The sequence below is a fragment of the Ursus maritimus genome, unplaced genomic scaffold (assembly GCF_017311325.1).
Source record: "Ursus maritimus isolate PB19 unplaced genomic scaffold, ASM1731132v1 scaffold_14, whole genome shotgun sequence".
Taxonomy (NCBI): Eukaryota; Metazoa; Chordata; class Mammalia; order Carnivora; family Ursidae; genus Ursus; species Ursus maritimus.
Genome location: NW_024423786.1, coordinates 50,109,955 through 50,128,831, shown reverse-complemented (window position 1 = coordinate 50,128,831; position 18,877 = coordinate 50,109,955). Strand labels below are relative to the sequence as shown.

At 46.5% G+C, this 18,877-nt stretch overlaps 1 protein-coding gene across 1 annotated transcript in view; it reads right to left on the bottom strand.

Moving 5' to 3' along the window:
• The window catches only part of DNMT1 (DNA methyltransferase 1), a 41,916-nt gene extending 33,733 nt beyond the window's left edge, over positions 1-8,183 (bottom strand). Inside the window, exons 1-2 of the mRNA XM_040629370.1 lie at positions 8,048-8,183; positions 458-494 (exon numbers count right to left, since the gene is read on the bottom strand). Coding sequence (XP_040485304.1) covers positions 458-494; positions 8,048-8,127 — 117 coding nt within the window. The 5' untranslated portion in view covers positions 8,128-8,183. The remainder of the gene's footprint in view (positions 1-457; positions 495-8,047) is intronic.
• Between the last annotated feature and the right edge of the window lie 10,694 nt (positions 8,184-18,877).

Below are 18,877 nucleotides of genomic sequence, written 5' to 3'. Positions count from 1 at the left end.
TGGTGCACTGGGTGTTATACACAACTAATGAATCATCGAGCCTTACATCGAAAACCGGGGATGTACTGTATGGTGACTAACATAATATAATAAAAAATCATTATTAAAAAAAAAAAAGAATAATATCTAAGTTATCCTCAAAACTACGGAAAAAAGCCAGGGTGCACCTGAGTGGCTCAGTCAGTTGAACGTCTGATGAGGTTTCAGCACAGGTCATCATCTCATGGGTTGTGGGATCAAGCCCTACACTGGGCTCCGTGCTAAGCGGGGCATCTGCTTGAAGATTCTATTTCTCTGCCCCTTCCCCCAACTCGCACACACAAACACTCTCTAAAATAAAATAAAATCTTAAGAAAAAACCTATGGAAAAAAAGCTTACTCCACTTAAACTTTTTATGAGCCACGAAGTATCTGTCAAATAGTAACATTTGGTAATAAAATTTAAGGTGGCGATTACCTTTTCTGTTAGGCTATCTCTTTCCAAATCTTTGAGCCTGTGGGAAGAAAACAGGGGAGAAAGAAAGGCAATTATGCAACTCTTTAAGAACGAAAACCACAGTTTTAAAGAACTTTGGAAATAAATTTGACAGGTAGGAGTGTCAGGGAAAAAAAACAAAAACAAACAAACAGGGGCGCCTGGGTGGCACAGCGGTTAAGCGTCTGCCTTCGGCTCAGGGCGTGATCCCGGCATTCTGGGATCGAGCCCCACATCAGGCTCCTCTGCTATGAGCCTGCTTCTTCCTCTCCCACTCCCCCTGCTTGTGTTCCCTCTCTCGCTGGCTGTCTCTATCTCTGTCGAATGAATAAATAAATAAAATCTTAAAACAAAAACAAAAACAAACAAACAAAAAACCACCATGGTGGTTTTCTCCTACCCGTGAGCTAGAAATCCTACTATAATGCCTGTAGTGGTCATTAAGAAGTCACTTGTGATCTGAATGAGGTCCCCCCCCACCACCACCCTTTAGGGTGCAGTTTTTCTGATGTTGAGAGAATAGAGGAGCTCTATAACAGTATTATTTCCAAAGGAACTAGGAAAAATGGAGGCAGGCCATATACTTGGGGTCCACCTGTTAAATGACCTACAGGTGGTCTTCCTCTAGTTGGTCTGGCAAGACCCCATGAAACGGCACACCACAAGGTGGCCGGTGTTAGAAGGACTGGGCCAGGGTCATAAGATGCTATGGGGAACAGCCAGCTAACATTTCCAAAGGCCAGGGTGGGGGTGGCACCATTCTAATGAGGAACATAAGAAAAGGAAGTAGGGGTGCCTGAGTGGCTCAGTCACTTAAGCATCCTACTCTGAATCTCAGCTTAGGTCTTGATCTCAGGGTTGTGTGTTCAAGCCCTGCACTGGGCTTCACACTGGGCGTGGAGCCTACTTAAACAAACACATACAACAACAACAAAAGGGAAGTAAAGGCATCTGGTGCAGCAGGGAGTACCCACACTCAGGGGTGACAGGTGAAGTGAGAAGAGTTGTTGGCTGGCACCTCACTAGAGAGCTCTTCCTTTGGAATGTTTATACCTAATCCTTCAGGAGTGCAGAATTGTTATGAGTTTGGCTGAAAAAGCACAGCCTGATATGATCACTGAAGATTAGCGTCTTGCCTCTCTTTTTGGGGGGAAGGTGGGGGGAGAAGAGTCAAGGAACAAGAGCAGAAGACACTGATGAAAGGGAGGTGAGTGGACAAACTGTGATTCCTAGGCTGGGTGCCAACTGTGGACAGTGTGGGGAGAACAGGTCTAACCAGCTGGGTTAACATCAGTCACTGGAGAAGAAGTGCCCAGGCCAGGGACAGGCCTCTACCATCTCTGGACACTCCCACCAAGCACCCATACATACAACGTACTCCAGTATCACTAGCCAAAAGGGCAAGAACAGAGGTCTCCCAGGCTGGTTTTTCCAAAGAGCAAATGTGAGCAGCAAAACCAGGAATGCAAGAAATAGGCTTTGCTGGACTAATGTCACACAGAGGCTGCTCGGAGGGCATGTGGGCCTGCCTCCAGCTTTGATCCCCACCACATCTGTAGGTACCTTCTGTATGCCAAGCCCTGTTCCAGGCAACGAGCTGGGTCATGGGATGCAGGGACTGCCAGGCAGCGACCTTCAGACCTGAGTGGTCAGGAAAGGTCTTTCTACGGAAGACCCCAACTGCAGACACAGTAGTAGTATATGCTATATATCCTACACACACACACACACACACACACACACACACAGAGTACACGCAACCCCTTCAAAGTCATTGTACCCTCGAAGTAACTCAGGTCTGGGAGAGCCAGATGAGAAGAGCTGCAGAACTCTGTACGCACAGCCAGAGGCACACACGCTGCTGCAGGAGCCTCCCATCGGACTTTGCAGTCATTCTACTCACAAAGCCATGGCAAAACACGGCCCCTTGATCCTGAGGTTACCTCAGGTGTTGAGGACAATGCTCAGCAGACTATGAAGCCCTTCAAAGTACCCTTTTCACAATGCTGACAACTACCCATCTGGACACAAATTCCGTCGACCTCTCCCATGAATTGGGATTGTTTAGCCTGGCAGAGTGGGACAAAAACTCTTCAGAATACCTAAAATGTCTTGCCCTGTGAAGATGGATTATAACCTGCCTGGCCCGAGATAGGAAGGTCAGAGCCCAGGGCAGGCACTGAGGAGCCAGAAGTGTGACAGGGAGGAGACTGGTCAGGGCACCTCCCCCGACACCCCGGCTTTCACCGAAGAGTCCATCCCTTTCCCCGCAAAACTGAGGCTGGCACCACCTCACATCTGCTTTACATTCAGGGCCAGGAGGATTAGAAACAGACGTGAAGGACCAGGTAGAATACTCAGAACAGCAGCCATGTTCTAAGAGATAAAACCTTAGCTCCCCTCCAGCCCAAGATCCCATGATTCATTTCTAGTTGCTTCCCTCACAGTCCTATAAGGGAAATAAAATATAACTGAAGGAATAAAGCAAATACAGTTCAAACCTGAGGGCTTCTGAAGAGCAAGGGTATAAAAAGCATCAGAAGGACTAGCCCAGGGGAGAAGAGCGCTCAGTGGGAATGGAGCAGGGGAGCTGCCCAAACAGGAGCATTACAGTGGGGGAGCAGGCTCAGTACGCCCAAGAAACCCACACAAGTCAGGCTGGGTGCCAGTCTGAGGGAGGTCAATAACATCAGGCTAAAAAATTGATTTTGTTCCATAGTTAAACCACTGAAGGAATCACGGGGGTGGAGGGGGGCGGAGGAAACCGACATCAGAGAAATGTTTTAGGAAAATTAATCTGAAAAAATACATAATGTAGATTAGACAGGAAGAGATTACAAGATGTTAAATCACTCTTTAACACCCTAAACTAGAAATGCTGGTCTGTAATACGATTCAGCAGGAATGGAGACCACACTAGAGAAGTTACAGAACTTCATTAACGCTGCCTCTTGTAACTGGCCACATGGCAGATGGGGTAGGGCTATAGATGGTATCTGTGGTAGGCAGGGTAATGAGTCCTTCCCAAAAAAAGACGTCCATGCCCTAATCCCCCAGAACCTGTGAATATGTTGCCTTACTGGCAAAAGGGACTCTGCAGATGTGATTAAGGTTATAGCCCTTGAGATGGGCAGATTATCCTGGATTAGCCAGGTGGGCCCAAACTAATCACTTAAATCCTTAAAAGCAGGAAAACTTCCCAGCTGCATTTCAAGAGATGTGACTAAAGAAGGGTGAGAGAGAGATGTGACGTGAGAACTAGCTTTACTGACTTTAAATATGGAGGCAGTGGGCCATGAGCCAAAGGATACATCACCTCCAGAAGCTGGGCATGGTTAGAGCCAGCAAGAGAAGAGGGACCTCAGTCTTACAACCACAAGGAACTGAATTCTGCCAACAATCTGAAAGAGTGGAGAAACATTCTCCCCTACAGCCTCCGGAAAGGAATGCAGCCTGCTAACACTATTTCATCCAGCGAGACCCATACCAGATTTCTGACCTACAGAATCGTTAGAACAAATTTAGGTTCTATTTAAACCACTAAGATAACTTGTTATGGATGCAATTAACAACTAATGCAGATCAGAAATTGAGAACGTTCTGGTAGGGGAAAAAGTAAACCGCCCCTGAGTGTGAAGAGTGACATCTCCGTGAACAGTAGCTCAGTAGCTACTAGATGGCTATTCAGCAGCTAGAAATTAAAACTGGCTCTCCGGAGAGGCATCAAAACTGATGTGAGTCCTGTCCAGCTGAAAGGACTTGTAGCAGCTGGGCCTAGGACTGGAAGAGATAAGGGTCCAGGAATGAAAAAAAGAAAAGGGGGGGATGGGAGGGGGATTCAGGGAAGAGAGAGGCTCCCTGGTAGTAAACAGCATCACAAAAACCAGGGATAGAAAGGATTAAAAAAGCAAGATACCAAGAGATGAAAGAGGACAGAACACCACCGCAATCCTTGAGAAGAATGCCTGATCAAGAGTAGGACTGGATACCTGGCACAAAAGTGAAGGTGGCCTCAGAAGGAACAAGTCTAGACCATTCTACAAGAAGCCAAAGAGGAAGGTTGGAATGATAAGCAGGAATACACATCATCTCTACACGTATACACTGCTACATTAACATCTGCCTCAGTAGCAGATCTGCATGTTGCTACTCTAAATTATGCTCCCCTAATGGAAATGAAATATACAGCTGAGCATGTGATAAGTAGCACAGAAGGTTTTCTTGCAGGGGCTGCTCTGCCACACTTACACCTATCAGCTTAGTTGGTCTTCATAACGCCCAGGTGGCTTCAGTCAGTTAAGTGTCTGCCTTCGGCTGAGGTCAAGATCCCAGGGTCCTCTGATCGAATCCACATCGGACTCCCCACTCAGCAGGGAGTCTGCTTCTTTCTCTGCCCCTCCCCCTCTCGTGCATGCTCTCTCAAAGACAAATTTAAAAAAAACAAAAAACAAAAAACACCAAGAGGTTAAACAACTTAGCCCTACAGCTATGGTAGGAAGGAATTTGAACTCCAGTAGTCTGCACCTCTAGAATACTCCTGCACAGGAGAAACAGAAGAGTCAGATTTGCCCTCTTCAGTACCCAATCGGTGGGAGCCATGGAACTAGAGCTAAGAACTTGAAACCCAGCATAATCTAATCATAGAACCACTAGCAGTTAAAAAAGCCATCACAATTACTTAGGCTAATCAGAGTTGTACAAAGGAGGTTGCTACAATCTGTGTTTGAATCCAGGCTTCATTAAAGGGGAAAGTCTGGCATGCATGCCTTTCAGAGTCTACTCTACACCAAGCTACAGATACAGTAAATAAGGCAAACAAATCACCATCAACTCCAGGGTTGCAAAGGCAACATGCAGGGCACACAAGCAGAATTCAACACCCTTCCTGTTATGGGGGAAAGTGATGGTCTTTCTGAACACAGGCTTAAGGATGAATGGATAGTAGCCAACTTAGGGAAGGGGCAGATAGAGCTCAGTGTCACACTGGCTGCTCTGCATGGTCTCAGGCCCTGAGAACCTAAGGTTTGTATGGCTTGTGAGAAGAGCACAGGATCAATCAGGCAAGTGGACAGGGATTCTGGACTTCAGGACCAGTGCACCAGGCAGTGTGTGGGGCAAGGAAATCATCAGATTCAACTTTTGTAAGAGGATCACAGTTTCCACTTATAGAAAAGACTCGAATAGCAACAGGAAGACCAGTGAGAGATTTATCACTTTGTATAAATGGTGGCTTGGACAGAATAAGAAATATAAGTGGAAAAATGTAGCTCGTCCTGAAAGGCATAATTTTTAGATTTGGGGCATATTATACTTCGAAAACGAAGTTAAAGACTTAAAAACCCAAACGCTGAAAAAACTTTCTGGTATTACTACATATCTAATGGAACTATGTGTTTAAAAAAAGATGACAAATATAGACAAGTTAGCAAAAATGACAGAAAAGCATGAGGACCAGGCCTAGTTTTGTTCCTAGAGTATTCTACTGGACTTAAGTATCTCTTGTGTTATAAGTTATACTCCTAATTTTACACCTCAACTTACAACTCTAAGTTTAAGGGAGTGTCGAATGCCATGTTTATGTATTTTGTACACTGAAATTCAAAATGTAAGAGAAGATGTTGAAAGTCCTAGAAGCAGACAATTTCAATGTCCACCCCATGGTCTAAGGCAGAAACCCAAAATTCTGCACCTACAGTAGGCAATTCTGGTTCAAAGTAATATGGAACCTACGGTTAATGGTGGATGGTAGAACTCACCTACGAGCATTCAAATTCAGCCAAACACTTGCACTGGCCCAAGAAAACTCCTAAGCCAGTGGCTTGTTCAAAAACCCTAGTTGGAAGGAAAGCTTTTGGCAAGAAGCAGACATCAGCAGGAATCCTTGCTTCCTCATAGTAAACTTCTACAAGCATCCACTCTTAAGAACTCTTGAGGATTAAATGAGAAAATGTCAAGTGTAATATACAACTAGTGACTGATTGGCAGAACTGAGAAAAGCTAGATTAGCCAAGAACGACGCTAACACGTGGGACTTTATGTGCTAGGCATATTCTCATTTCATCCAGTATCAGTTTAAAGCCCATGTTAGTGTGGTCCACAGTTACAGCCTGTTTATGACACTTGCCCAAGGTCAAACAAGCCAGTGGAGATGAGAGTTCCCACCACCAGAGTAAAGAAGACTGCGGCCAAACATCTCTGTTGGGTCTAACATCACCAAGCCAGGGACTTCCGTAATTCCATTTCAAGTCCTATCTTGGGAGGATAAAGATAGGGATTCTTCAGCAAGACACACCCCCTCTGTGATTAAGAAGTGGTCTGAACCTTAAACACCTGGTAGGGAGCCCCAAATACCACACCCCCATACACACACACCCACACACTCCAACTCCAAAACCCCAAAAGGCTGGCCTAGCACAACCATAAGAAACAAACACAGGGAAATAGGGAAATGGCAAACCAGCTCACAAATCCGGTTGAAGCGTTCATGCCTGGTCAAGGTTCCAGTGACTAGTGTTCCAAGGAGTGCCCATTTTCAGGAGTGAAATTGGTGCCCTTCACAAATAGGGGCCCAGTATTCTTGCCCACGACCCACCTGCACAGAATTGCCACAGCCAGTCCCGACATGAACTGCTGTGCAACACACGCACACACAAGAAACTGCGGCCATTTGTGTGAAGCGCACGCACACACACACACACAGAGCCACTTATGTGGAGCACACACAACCTCGCAGTCACTTGTGTGACACACAGGCACACACACAACCCCATGCCCACTTATGTCACGCGCGCGCACGAACACACACGAAACTGCAGCCAGTTCTCGCTAGCAAGGCTTCCTTGACGCCCATGGCTCATAGGCACAGATTTACTGGAAAAGACCATTCAGCCTTCATGCTGCCCGAGCCCTAGTCCTGCGCTGCATGGTGAGAGTTCCTTCCAGAACGCGACTTCCCCAGCAGTCCGAGATGAAGGAAGCCCCCCAAAGAAGACGGGGGTCGCAAACCTGAGCCGGCCGCGCCCGGGCCCCGAGAGGCGACGTCTGTCTCTGGAGGCCGCCATCGGGATGCGCTGCGAGGGGTCCCGAGGGGGGGGGCCCCAAATACCCCCAGGGACCGGATCAGCCCGACCCCCCAAGCGGGCCGGGCACCGGAAGTGGAGGCCGAAGTGCCCGAGCCGAGGGGTGTCCTGAGGCCGCGGGCTGCCCACTTCCTGCGTGACCAGACTGGCGGCAGGAGCCAAGCCCGTGGCTCCTCCAGGCAGGGGATCCCCGAGGAGAACCCAAAGCTCGCTCTACTTTGAGATCAGAAGTGACCCCAAGTTTCTAGTCACCAGGGAACTGTGAGGGGCCTCGGCCCATTTTGGCGCCAAACGGCCAGGGGTGCGCGCGACCGGAAGTGCCACCCTGCCCGCGCCAACCGCCGCCGTGCCGTCCCGCGCATGCGCGCCCGTCTGTCAGCAGCGGCCACGGGCTACGAAGAGGGGAAGCAACCCCCCCCACCCCCAACGCCGTGCCACTTCTCCACCCCACCCCATCCCCCCGCCCGAGTTCACAGACCCCCGCAGCACCTACCGCCTACGGACATCATCGGGCAGTGAGATGGCTCGTGAGGCCAGCGTGGGCACCCGGGCCGGGGCGGTGCGGGCAGGCATCTTGGAAACTGCAGCAGAGACGGCGGCGCCGGCGGCAGAGGCAGCCCTGGCTTTTCGCGCGGAAACCAATGGGGAGGGGCGGTGAGCTGAGGCGGCATGTACCATCTCGGCCCCGACGTGGGGGAAGGCGGGACGTACCATAGGGAGAGAGGCCAGACCATGTGCGGGCAGATACACTGGAGCGGTTCGTGCTCAGAGGCCGCGCAGGCGCGAGATGGGCGCACACCCCCGCGTTGAGTTGTGGGCTCGTCCAAGCTCCGCCGTTTGCTGGGAGCCCTGCCTGAGACGTTCATTCATTCATTCATTCCTCCTAGTATGCTGGGGATAAAACAAGGAGCATCCCCACACGGCTCCAGCATGTGGGCTCTTGGGATTGTAACTGAAGACTTGAACCCCACACCATCTATATGCTCACTATAGTGACCTTGGATAGGTCATTTGGACCCAGCTTCCTTTTCATCTTTGAAAAGGTGCTGTTCGCGGAAAATCTTGAGGACGCACAAACTATACAGCTAGCATCACCAGTGTGGTGAGCCCCGGGCCACTTCCACAGCCTGTGTGTTTAAAAACAAAAAACAAAACAAAACAAAACAAAAAAAACCCCGCCAGAACCTGGGGAAAGGATAGTCTCTTCAAATGGTGTTAGGAAAATTGGGTATCCACATGCAAACAAGTAAAATTGGATACTTACACCATATAAAAATTAACTCAAAATGTATTAAAGACCTAAATGTAGACTTGAAACTATAGAACTCTTAGAAGAAAAAAGGGGGGGGGGGACAGTTTCATAACAGTGGATTTAGCAATGATTTATTGAATAGGACATGAAAGCACAGGCAATAGAAGCTAAAATAGATCAAAATTTATGCACAGCAAAGGAGTCAACAAAGTGAGAAGGCAACCTATAGAATGGAGAAAAAATTGCAGACCATGTATCTGATAAGGTATTAATATCCAGAATAAAGAGCTACATCTCAACAAAGGTAACAACCTGATTTTAAAGATGGGCAAACAATTTGAATAAACCATTCCCTAAAAAATACACAAATGGCCAACAGGCATATGAAAAGACACCCAGCATCACTAATCAGGGAAATGCAAATCAAAACAACAATGATATGTCACCTCACGCCCATTAGAATGGCCACTATCAAAAAACTTAATATATATATATATGTATATATATATAATTATTATTATTAAATATATATAAATTAAATATTATACACACACACAAATAAGTGCTGGCAGGAATGTGGAAATTAGCATCCATGTGTACTACCAGTGGGTATGTAAAATAGTACAGCCACCATGGAAAAGAGTGGAGGTTCAACAAAAGGTTTAAAAATGAAATTACTGGGGGCACCTGGGCGGCTCATTTGGTCGAGCATCTGCCTTTGGCTCAGGTCATGATCCCAGGGTCCTCGGATCAAGCCCTGTGTCAGGCTCCCTGCTCAGCGAGGAGTCTGCTACTCCCTCTCCCCCTGCCCCTGCTCTCTTGTCCTCTCTCTCTCTCTCTCAAATAAATAAATAAAATCTTTAAAAATAAAAATAAATAAAAATGGAATTACTATATGATCTAGCAATCCCACTTCTGGGTATATATTCGAAAGAATTAAAAGCAGGATCTCGAAAAGACATTTGCATACCCTTCTTCACTGCAGCATTATTCACAGTAGTCAAGAGGTGGAAGCAAATGAAATGTCCTTGGAAAGACGAAGGGTGAAGAAAATGTGGTATATACAATGGATTACTCAGCCTTAAAAAAGGAAATCCTGCCCTTTGTGACAACCTGCAAGAACCTTGAGGTCATGATGGTAAGTGAAGTAAGCCAGTCGCAAAAAGACAAATACTGCATAATTCCACTTATCTGAGGTATCTTCTAAAGTAGTCGAAGCCTCAGAAAGAGAAAGAACAAAGGGGGTCTGGCTGGCTGAGTCAATAGAGCAGATGGCTCTTGATCTTGGGTGAGTTCAAGCCCCACACTGGATGGAGAGATTACTTTAAAAAATAGATAATAGGGCGCCTGGGTGGCTCAGTCGGTGAAGCGTCTGCCTTCAGCTCAGGTCATGATCCCGGGGTCCTGGGATCCAGTCCTGCATCGGGCTCCCTGCTCAGTGGGGAGCCTGCTTCTCCCTCTGCCTGGTGCTCCCCCTGCTCGTGCTCTCTTGCTCCCTGTCAAATAAATAAAAATCTTAAAAAATATACAAATAGATAGATAGATAGATAGATAGATAGATAGATAGATAAAAATAGACACTAGAACTGCAGAAAAGAAGAACCATGGTGGGGACCAGGGGCTAGTGAGCGGGGGAAAAAGAAAGTAGTTCAGTGGAAACAAATTCAGTTTTACAAGATGAAGAAGTCTCAGAGATCTGCAGCCCAACGGTGGGCATGCAGTTAACACTACTGTACACTTAAAAATAGTTAAAATGGTAAATGTTATGTTTTTCACCACAATAAAAAATAAACCATTAATAGAGGGCAAACTTAAAAAAATTTATCTGCCGCAACAGCAACAAAAAAGCACCAGAACAGTGTTAAAATTACAGTACATTTTTACATTTTCATATTGCAGAATTTATAAGTCAATTTGTTTGTAAATACACACATAAACTAGGTTCCCCCAACAGCCGGTGGGGAAAGATCAGCCTGGCCAGAAGTGTATCTCAGACTGTTTGCAATGGGTTATCCATACAGGGCAGGATCCAGGAAGACTGAAATATTAGTAAGACTAAAATTAATAGCTATTAGTATTTTTAGCAGCACTTACATACTCTACTACTCTCTTCAGAGGAATTCTTTTAACCCTGGGATATTTGTCACAAAGGAGTCTGGCTCAGAGGCTGCTTACCCAAGATCATAGACTAAGTAAGCAGCAGGGACCATGAATCCAAGGGTCTTTAACTCCAGAGCCGGAATGCAAAACAGTGATCCCCAACTGGTCAGTTGTCAGGCCTCCTGGAGGCCCAGAGGCAGCGCTGGGGGAAGTAGATTAAAGAGTAAGAGCAGAAAGGGGGTGGTAGTTAGAAGACCATGTCACCAAGGGAAGGCTCAGGCCCTGTAGACCAGCCAGAAGCCAGTATCTGGGCCCTAACACATCTTAAGATACAGCGTGCTCCCAGGACGGGGGAGAGAGGGGAGATAGACTATAATCCTTTGTCAGGGGCCTTGGCTCCCAGGAGAGCAACTGCATTTAGCTGAGGCGCCATCTCGGTGATTGTCTTTGTAATCCCTTTACTGAGGGATGATTCAACTAGTTTGGCACCTGGGGCAAGGGCTCAGGGACATCAAGATTTGCCCAAGGGATACTGATGGCTCCTGAGTACCTCCAGAGTGACCGGTTAGACCCCTGGAAACCCCTCCCCCACCTAAAACTGGGCTCATCCCTTGAGAGAAGTGAACAGAACTTCCAGAAGAAACCAAGTTCAGCTCTTGCTGGCATTAATTCCGCCTCCACCTCTCAGTCTCCAAAGTAGTGCTCATGAACACCTCAAGTGAAAGACTTATCAGGCCTGAGCTCCCTGCTTTCGAGGCCACATTCCAGCCTTCAGCTGAAGGGCCATACTCCAGAAGCCAGCAGAGGCTACGTGTCGGCCCAACCAAGGTCAGGGCAGCCCTAAGAGCCAGGGCTGGTGGAGAGATAGCCACATGCCTTGAGCCACTCAGTCAGAAGGCCAGAGCTGAGTCACCCACATGCTGGGGAATTAGTCATGGCCGCTGAGCTCTCGTTTGGCCCAGCAAAAGCCTCAGGCGGTGGCAACAAGACTCTAGGCTTCAAAAGGGACACTTTGCCACTCACCCTAGACAGGGGCCGGGCAGGAAACAACAGGCTAGGCCTCTCAAACACTCTCTCTCTCTCTCTCTCTGGGCTCAAGTGTCCAGGAATCAGATCTGGGGAAAACAACTCTGGAGTGTGCTGGGCAGACCCACTTGCTTCTTGCAGGGCCCTTAAACAGGCAGATGGCTTTGTTTGGGTCACAGAAGGCTTGGTACCAAGCCCAGCAGGTTTTTCCTTCAAACAGCCCTCAAATCAGTTTGCTGTTCTGCCCCTCCAAGGACACCACCCCAACCTAGATCATCCTCACTTCTCTCCCAGATGACCTGCCCCGCGTCCTTCCTGGGCTGCCATTCAGGCCTCTCACCACATACCCAGCTATTGAATCCCATGGCAGGGGAAGGAATCTTCTCAGAATCCATCTGATCAGGTCACCTCCTCCCTAACCCATTGAATGAGCCTGAATGGCTTCTCAGTGCTCTTAGAGTAAACCCAACCCTTACGCACTTAGCCCCACCCACATCAGCTGTTACCATCGCTCCTTTGCTTATCCCAGTTGAGCCCCTTCCTGGTCATTCCCGGCCCTTTCCTGCCTAAGACCTGTGGTAGCCAGCCTCCAAGAGGCCCCAACCTTCTTTGCCTTTTGGTATTCATCCCCTTGTGGGGCCTTCTCCCACTTGGAACCAGGGCCAAAGGAATACGGTAGAAGTGAAAGTGCAGGACTTCTGAAGCTGGGTTATAAAAGACATCACACCATCTTGTTTTTGTGGGGGAAGCTACAGCCATATTGTGAGGATGCTCAAGCAGCCGGGTGGTGAGGTCCCAGGGCAAGAGGAACTAATCTGCCAGCCATGTGAGTGAGCCACTTTGGAAGTGGCTCTTCCAGCCCCAGGCAAGCTTTCTGACCACTGCAGCCCTAGCCAATACCTGACTGTACTGTATGAGAGACCCTCAAGCTGGAATTGCTCACTGTGTTCCTCAATTCCCAACTCACAGCAACAATGAGGCATAATACATGGGAGTTGTTCTAAGCCACCAGACTTCGGGTTTTTTTATTCTATAACCACAGGTAATTGTTGCAAGGTTTCCACATTTGCTGTTGCCTTAGCCTGGAAAGCCCTGTTGCGTTACACACCCATTTCTCCTGCTTGGAAAATCTTTAATCCATTCTTTCTATTTTGACTCAACCATCACCTCCTTCAAGGGGACTTTCCTGATCTCCCCCAGCCCAACAGGTGTGTCATACCTCCCCATGACCAACATCTAGTAAAGTGCCCAGGATATAGTTGGCACACAATAAAGACTCATGGAGGGACACCTGGTTGGCTCAGTCAGTAGAGTACGTGACTCAATCTTGGGGTAAGTTCAAGCCCCATGTTGGGCATAGGGATTACTTTTTAAAAAGTTGGGGGGGGGTGCCTGGGTGGGCAGTCAGTTGAGTATCTGACTTCGGCTCAGGTAATGGTCTCAGGGTCCTCATGGTCTCAGGATCGAGCCCTGTGTCTGGATCCCACTCAGCGTGAAGTCTGCTTGTCCCCCTCCCCCTTCCCCTTCCCCTCACCCTCCCCCCATTCATGCACATGCACTCTTTCTCTTTCAAATAAAAATAAAATCTTAAAAAAGAAGACAATGATACCTCATGGAACCCTGCGTAGGTGAGGGTGTAATGCCTGTTCCTCCCCCTCCCAGCAGTAAATGTTCAGTCTACAAACGTTCATCAAAATGACAAATGCACACGTTCTTGTTCAGCTATTCTACTTCCAGAAATCTCGTAAGATTCAGTCATGCACGTACGCAAAGTGAGAAGTGGACGCAGCTATTCACTAAGTTTTGTCTGTAGCAAAAGACTGGAAAGAATCTAGTTCTCCATCAGTGAGATTTAGCTAAAGAAAGTGTATTTCGGGGCGCCTGGGTAGCGCAGTCGTTAAGCGTCTGCCTTCGGCTCAGGGCGTGATCCTGGCATTCCGGGATCGAGTCCCATATGGGGCTCCTCCGCTGGGAGCCTGCTTCTTCCTCTCCCACTCCCCCTGCTTGTGTTCCCTCTCTCGCTGGCTGTCTCTCTGTCACATAAATAAATTTAAAAATCTTAAAAAAAAAAAAAAAGAAAGTGTATTTCATTCACATAGTGACAGATCTCACAGTAACAAAAAACAAAAGGGTATTTTTCCATATAATACCTTAGAGGTTTATTTTTATTTATTTATTTTTAAAGATTTTATTTATTTATTTGACAGAGAGAGAGAGAGCCAGCAAGAGAAGGAACACAGGCAGGGGGAGTGGGAGAGGAAGCAGCAGGCTCCCAGCGGAGGAGCCTGATGTGGGGCTCGATCCCAGGACTCTGGGATCACGCCCTGAGCTGAAGGCAGACACTTAATGACTGAGCCACCCACACGCCCCTTAGAGGTTTATTTTTAATTGCTAGTAGGAAACAAAGCAAGATGTAGAACGGAATGCATAGTAGGATACAGCTTATGTGGAAAAAAAAGGGGGGGGAGAATTCTGGATATTTACTTGTTTATACATAAAGCCTTGGGAAAGAAACAAGGAATGGTTAACTTCCTGGAGATAAGGAATGTTAACTAGAGGGTAGGAGCTTTGGGCAGGAAGAGGAGTTTTTCGGAAGATTTCTTTGCCTTTTTGGAATGCTGATGCTGGAGCATGTGATTATTTATGTCAAACAAAAACAACTGGCAGAGCAGCAAGAAAAGCCTGGTCTTTTCAATAAATGATGCTGGGCCCATTGTATGGCTATACGGAAGAAGGTAAATCTTGATCTCTACCTCACACCATATACAAAACTCAATTCCAGAGGTCTTCCACATTTAAATGTGAAAGCAAAGTCAAGAAAGCTTTTAAAATAAAATATACAACATCTTTGTGACTTTAGGATAGGCAATTGTTTCTTTAACAGGACCTAAAGCACATTAATCATAAAGGAAAATGTTAGGCTGTATTAAGAGGATTTTTTTTTTATCAAAAGATACCACTAAAAGACAAGCCATAAATATATGTCCACTGACCAAGGACTCATATCTACAATACACAATGAATGCCTTCAAATTAATAGAGAATTATCTGTCTCTTTAAGTGGACAAGAGTTGAACAGGTACTTCACAAAAGAGGATATCCAAATGGCCAAGACTCGTACGAAAAGCTGCTTAACGTTAGTCATCAGGGAAATGCAAAGTGAAACCTCAGTGCAATATCAGCTTACATACACACACACACACATACACACACACACACACACACCCTGGGATGGCTAAAATGAAAAAAGAAAAATTTGCAAGTGCTAAAAAAAAAAAAATGCAAGTGTTAGCAACACCAGAACACTCCTGGAGAAGTCCAAAATGGTATGGCCAATTTGGAGAATGATTTGACAATGTCCAAAGCTAAATGTACCCCTGCCCTAATGACCCAGTAACTCTACTCCTGGAATGAGTGCTTCTATCCACCAAAGGACATGTACAAAAATATTCATAGCAGCTTTGTTCACAATAGCCAAAAACTGAAGACCACTCAACGTCTAACAACAATGAAACAAATAATTACGTATTCATACAACGTAATACTAAACCTAGAGGTCACAGGCTTTTTTCTGGGAAAGGTCAGATAATAAATATTTCAGGACTTGTGGGCCATATTCTCTGTCACAACAATTCTGTGCAGTTGTAAAGTGAAAACAGCCATAGATAATTATGTAACTGAGTGGACACAGCTGTGTTCCAATAAAACTTTATTAGTGGACACTGAAATTTGAATCATCTCATACTATTTTCACATGTCCCACAATGTTGTTCCCCCCCAACAATTAAAAAGTGTAAAAACCTTTCTTAGCTTATAGTTCCTACAAAAGCAGGCTGCGAGGTGAATTTGGCCTTCAAACTATAGAGTTTACAGAACCCTGCTATTCAGTATTGAGAATAAGCACTCTATGTTGGCTAATTGAATTTAAATTTTTGAAAAAAGCACTCAGTAACTCCATGCAAAAATACAGACACATCTCAAAAACATTAGGCCATGTGGAAGAATCCAGGCATAGAGGAGGACCAACCACATGATTCCGTTTATGTAAATCACCAGAGTACTTCTCCCCACTTCTCTAACCCACTTCAAGCTTGGGCCTCCTTGCTTCCTTCCTTAAGACACTTAAGTCCTGTCTTGCCTCGCTCAGCCCACCCCAGGCTTCCCCGGTCTGCCTGAGTCCTGTGGCCACCACCCATCATAGCCCCCGCCCCCCGCCCTAGAGGAAAACAGTGGACGGACCCTGGGGAATCACCCACCTCCTGGAGCACGAAGCGAAAACACACAGCGTCCGCTCCGGAAGTGCAAAGAAAACCTGCCTCACCACACTGAGCAGGAATGAGAAGTGGGCCTTCCTTGGCCATTAAATCGGAGGGACTTCGCGTGAAGCACCTCCTTCCCGGAAATGACCACTAATTAACCACAACTGCCTCTCCAAAGGCAATCACAAGTTATTAAAAGTACCTGGCAAAGAGACGCGACGTGACAGTCTCCAATGAGGGCATTGGGGATGCCTCTAGAAGTTCCTCACACTCCCGACTGTGCCTAGGAGTCCTGAACCAGCCGATCAGGTGGAAGGAGCCAGGAGGGCACACGCGGCTGTACCTCCACCTGGGCAATGCTGACATTTGGGGCCCAATAGTCCTTGGTCACGGGAGACTGTCGTCTGTACGGCACGATGATCAGCCCCATCCCATCTCCACCTGCAGGTGAGGCTAGAAAAATGTCTCCAGACATTGCCAAACATCCCCCCGAGGTTGCGGATCACCCTGGATGAGAGCGATTTCTACGTAGACGGGACAAAGCAACGGCCTTGTCCGAGCCAGTATCTTACAGGCTAAAATCAGCCCCAAGCCAGCACTCTGAAAATTCTAAGTCACGGATGGGTCACATCAGGAGCAGCTCAGAGTAAAGATGCAGAGTCCTGGGCTGGGCATCAGATTCTGCCAGCCCTGGTAGGGTCCAGGAAGCTGTACTCTTCACAAGCTCCCCACTTGTGGAAGTTTCAGAAGCATTATCCCCAGCTTCATTGAGGTGTAATCAGCAACTAAAAGCTGCGTGTAGGGGCACCTGGGTGGCTCAGTTGTTAAGCGTCTACCTTCAGCTCAGGTCATGATCCCAGGGGTCCTGGGATCGAGCCCCACATCGGGCTCCCTGCTCAGTGAGTCTGCTTTTCCCTATCCCTCTGCCTGCTGCTCCCCCTGCTGTACTCTCTCTCTCTGTCAAATAAATAAATGAAATCTTTTAAAAAAAAGATTTATTCATTTGAGAGAGGGAGAAAGCAAGTTGTGGGGAGGGGCAGAGGGAGAGAGAGAAAGTCGTCAGCAGGCTCCGTACCTGGCGCAGAGCCCAACGTGGGGCTTGATCTCAAGACCCTGAGATCACGACCTAAGCTGAAAACCAGGAGTCGGACGTTTAACCAACTGCACCACCCAGGCACCCAGAACTTACTCATCTTATAACTGAAAGTTATGTACCCTTTGACCAACATCTCCCCATTTTCCCCACTTCCCAGCCCCTGGAAACCACCATTCCACTTTCTGCTTCTGTGAGTTCCATTTTTTTAGATTCCACGTATAAGCAAAATTGTACGGTATTTGCCTGTGTCTGGTTTATTTCACCTAGCATTGTGTCCTCCAGGTTCATCCATATTGTTGCAAATGGCAGGATTCTCTTCTTTATGGCTGAATAACATTCCATCGTGATTATGTATATATGCGTCTCTCTCACACATTTTGTTATATATGTAACTTATAAGTATATATGTGGGACATACATATGTATACAAACATGTATATATATCTCCCGTTTTCTTTATTCATTCATCCTTTGATGAACACTTGGGTTGTTTTGGTATCTTGGCTACTGTGAATAATGCTACAACGAACACGGGAGCACAGATATCTCTTCAAGATACTGACTTTTTTTTCCAGTAGGCTCTACGCCCAGCATGGACCCCACCGTGGGGCTTGAACTCATGACCCTGAGATCAAGACCTAAGAGGAGATCAAGAGTCAGACACTTAACTGACTGAGCCACCCAGGCTCCCCCAAGATACTGATTTCATTTCCCTTGGATATATACCCAGAACTGGGGTTATTAGACCATATGGTAGTTCTATGTTTAATCTTATAAGGAACCTGGGTACTGTTTCTCCATGATGGAAACTTCTTAACACTGTATTATATATTTATTTTTATAGACTGTCTCCCCTACTAGAATGTAAGATCTCGGAGGGTAGGAATCAAATAGAGCACTCATATGTATTTTGAGAAGTTGGGTTTCTTTTTTAATAAGCTTATTAAAGCAAAATTTACACGCCTTAAAATTTTCACCCACTAAGTATAAATCAATGGTTTTTAGTAAATTTACCAACTTGTTCAACTATCATCACAATCCACGTGATTTTAGAATATTTCCATCACCCCGATAACAGCCCTCATGCCTGCTCACAGTTAATCCCTATTCCTACCTCCAGCCCCAGGCAACCACTAACCTACTTTCTGTCTCTAAATATTTGCCTCTTATGGACAATAGAACCATATAATATGGGATCTTTTGTGTCTGACTTCATTCACTTAGCACAATTATTTTGAGTTTCATCATGCTATTGTGTATACCAGTATATATGTAATATATACCTCTTTTTTTTTTTTTGCTGAGTTATATTCCATTGTATGGATATACCCCATTTTGTTTCTCCATTCACCAGCTGATGGACATTTAAGTGGTTTCCACCTTGGGGCTATTAGAAAAATGCTATAATGAACATTCACATCCAAGTCTTTGTGTGGACCTAGGTTTTCATTTCTCCTGGGTAGATACCTGGAGTCAAATTGCTGGGTCATATGGCAAGTTTACATTTGCCTTTGTAAGAAACCACCAGACCTGTTTTCCGAAGCGGCAGTACCATTGTACATCTGAGGTTGGAATTATTAACATATCCAT